Source organism: Armigeres subalbatus, chromosome 3, assembly GCF_024139115.2.
Source record: "Armigeres subalbatus isolate Guangzhou_Male chromosome 3, GZ_Asu_2, whole genome shotgun sequence".
Lineage (NCBI taxonomy): Eukaryota > Metazoa > Arthropoda > Insecta > Diptera > Culicidae > Armigeres > Armigeres subalbatus.
The window spans coordinates 415,570,120-415,573,496 of NC_085141.1; the positions used below are offsets into that span (position 1 = coordinate 415,570,120).

At 39.9% G+C, this 3,377-nt stretch overlaps 1 protein-coding gene across 1 annotated transcript; it reads left to right on the top strand.

The window, feature by feature from the left end:
• The first annotated feature begins 229 nt into the window (after positions 1–229).
• Positions 230–2,528, top strand: LOC134224248 (mpv17-like protein). Its single transcript, XM_062703573.1, has 6 exons — positions 230–721; positions 793–984; positions 1,049–1,186; positions 1,255–1,343; positions 1,737–1,849; positions 1,963–2,528. Exons 3-6 carry the CDS (start codon positions 1,058–1,060, stop codon positions 2,253–2,255), a joined length of 624 nt encoding a protein of 207 aa, XP_062559557.1. The 5' UTR covers positions 230–721; positions 793–984; positions 1,049–1,057; the 3' UTR covers positions 2,256–2,528.
• The last annotated feature ends 849 nt before the right edge of the window (positions 2,529–3,377 follow it).

The window sequence follows — 3,377 nt, forward strand, 5'->3', positions numbered from 1 at the left end:
GCGAAAACAATTTACAACAATCTTCTCCATAATAAAAACGTCCCATTTGATTAAAATCAATTGATACCGACGGCTGTGGCCAAGCATAGTCCCGACAATATCAGTGATATGTTTACACTCTTGCCTCCACCATACACGTATATAAGGGAATTCGAACATTGCCGAATGATAAAATAGGGCACCGTGTGGAATCCATGAATTCTGTAGAAATAGGAATAAAAATTTCTACCGGCAGTGCACCCCAATTAGAACATTCACAGAAGTCGCCAAACGGTCGCACAATAAAACAGTTCAGATCAGACATCACACTCTGTCGAAAACAACCTGTTTGAGTTTAGTAGAAGCGTGCTGACAGTTGGATCCACCAAACCAAGGTCGAGGAAAAAGTCGAAAAACCGTCGTAAATTTTCCGCGCTTCTTATTGCTTTCGCTGTCGTTGTCGCACCAGAAATTCCCCTCCTGGGAAGTGTTATTTGTGTGGGACAGAAGTGAAAATCTGATTTTACGAACCAGAGGATCAAAACAAAAACGAAATTAATAAGCGCTTGTCAGTGGAAAACGCGGGAAACGTTGTTTGGTATTTTCATCGAATAAGCTAATGCGCATGGTCACACATGTAGCATACCATCCATGTTCTAGTGGAGAACGTACATAGGCCTATAAGCACAGACAAGCAGCGCAAAAATTGATTTCTTCGACACGGCTCCGGCTGGACTGCAAGGTGAGTAAAAAAGAATTTTGTTGTTTCCAAAGAATTTTCGCTTTAAAGTATGATTTTTTATGATGCTACAGATATCGTGAACAGTGGCAATGTGTTCATCGATACCACCAAGCTTCCGTGTTTGAAACAGTGCTGATCAACCATATTCAGCTCCATAATAGAAGGTCCACCCTCATGAAGTAGCTCAATAGTCTTTTAAAACTAGGACCATCACTTGCCAACTTACTTTCCACCCAAAGTGCCCAATTTAAAAATAAAGGAAGGTAAGTTCGTTCGCAGATAATGATTCTTTGAATAATTACTATATCTACTACAAACGCTTTTTAGAAAGTAACAATGGCACAACTATTGCGAGCGTTTTCCAGCTTCTTTAACAAACATCCACTAGCTGGAAATGGGCTTGTATACGGAAGCTTGTACGTGGGGGCAGAATTTTCTCAGCAAACAATAACGAGAAAGTTCTTGGTAACATACACGTCTCATGATTACTTACCGGACAAACTTATATTCACTACCGTTTTGGCTCGTTTCAGACTGATCCCCCACAGGATATCGATAAACCAACACTGGGACGTTATGCCGTCATGGGGACGTTCGTTTATTCGCCGATTCTCTATAATTGGTGGGTGTTGAATTCCAATTTAAAATTTAAACGATTCTCGTGGTCGAATCGATTTCGTATAGGATTTAATCAATATTTTCAATTTGCTTGTCTTTTTTGCATGCATATTTATTACGACAACAATCTTCTCTTTTATGAACAAACCATATCATTCATCAGATGGGACTCATCATGGACATTCATTTCCATCGCACCATAAAACATGGGATTTTAATCATATTTCACTCACATCTACTATTGCTCAGGAATAGTTTTTGCAGCGAAGGTAAATGGCTCATACAAAGATTGCACCGTCACTGTCAATTAGCAATACCGTAGTTCACTGACCAACAGCAGTGTGCTAAACTTAAGACAATGAATCCAAAATAACAAAATTGTGTTATTGGTTACCAGGTACAAATGGTTAGATAGGACCTTTCCAGGCACAGCCAAACGGATCATTGTGAGGAAACTACTGCTGGACCAGTTTATATTGACGCCGCCACTGTTGGTGATATTCTTCACAGGTGACCAACTTGTTATAAGATCTTAATTAATATGAAATTGTTTATGTACTTAATCAGGTTCATATCTCTATTGATTCCATAATTTCGTTTTCTCAATCCAAATTATTCACTAGGGATGTCCCTGATGGAACGGCAATCCAACATCCTGGAGGAATGCAAGCAAAAGTTTGTGCCAACATTTGCCCGCTCTTGCCTGTTCTGGATGCCAGCGCAAACGCTCAACTTCCTCCTGGTGCCTCCCAAGTTTCGCGTCGTGTACGTTGGTTCCTGTGCCTTTGCCTGGGTTAACATCCTGTGCTGGGTCAAGCGACAGAAAATGGCCCCAACCACAGCCAACGCCAGTACCGCCAGTGCAATTATGCCAGCCAAAGCATCTTCTTCTACCTCTACGGTCGATGCACAATAACACAAGAGATTCATGCAAAGTAGCAAACTGATTTTCAACTCGAAAAATATAATGTTTTTTTTTTTCAATCTTAGCTAGGATCTCCGAAGTACAGAAAACAGTTAGTTCATGAACAATTTACTATTATAACGTTAGCTCAAAAGTCATTTTTTTTAATTCTAATTAGAAACGAACTTTGTGCTATAGGGCTCCCTACACATTCTCGTAATCAAGTAAGTGGAATGATGTTTTGTAGTCAATAAACACAACACCAGAGTCCCTCTATTGTTGACATTTATTTTCTTGTTCTGGAACGATACGGAGCATGATCAAAAAGTCCAAACTGTAACGTGCTACGTGGATTCAACCAACATATTCCAACCAACATACAGCCGCGGCAATAGTTTTTTGATATTTCAGAGAATTTCTCGTGGAAATTCTAATGTATTTCTCGTGAAAATTCCGAAGAATTTTGCATATTTTTCCGTGGAAATTCTGTAAAAAATCGTTATCGTTTGGAAATTCCGGAAAATAATCAATTTCAATAACTTTTCTTTTGCTAACGAGATCATTATTAATTATAAAATATCATCGCCGAATAACTGATGGTTCTGGTCTAAAATTAGCATATAGGTACTCTGCATTACTGTTAGACTGAAAAAATTCCACACCTTGCCATGTGTTGTTTTTTGTTTTTTCCTCCGGTCCCCTTAGCCTCGAGAGCAGAAGACCCAGACGAAGGATGTGCGTGAGTTAGCTCTATTGTATACAAAATAAAAATTGATTGTAAACAAATCACTCTCAGTCTCTCGCTTACCCGCTCGGAACGCACCCACGATGACCCAACTGTGTATAATAAAATTAATACAAAAATAAAAACAATGCGCAAGAGGAAACGGAGAAATTTATTTTCGAACGGACAAATCAAGCCCTCCTGGGTTCGGGATGCCTGCCGGCCGGTGGGGGGAAGTTAATGGCATTGGTTAGAGGACGGGAGCGGAGAACTCACACGCATAAATCGTCACTTGCTGCCTGCCAGATTCTGAACTGAATCTTCTCGCCATGGACGTAGAGGGGATCGGTATCATAGTAATTTGAGACACCCCAATACTACATCTACGATACGAATGAAGATGGTTTATT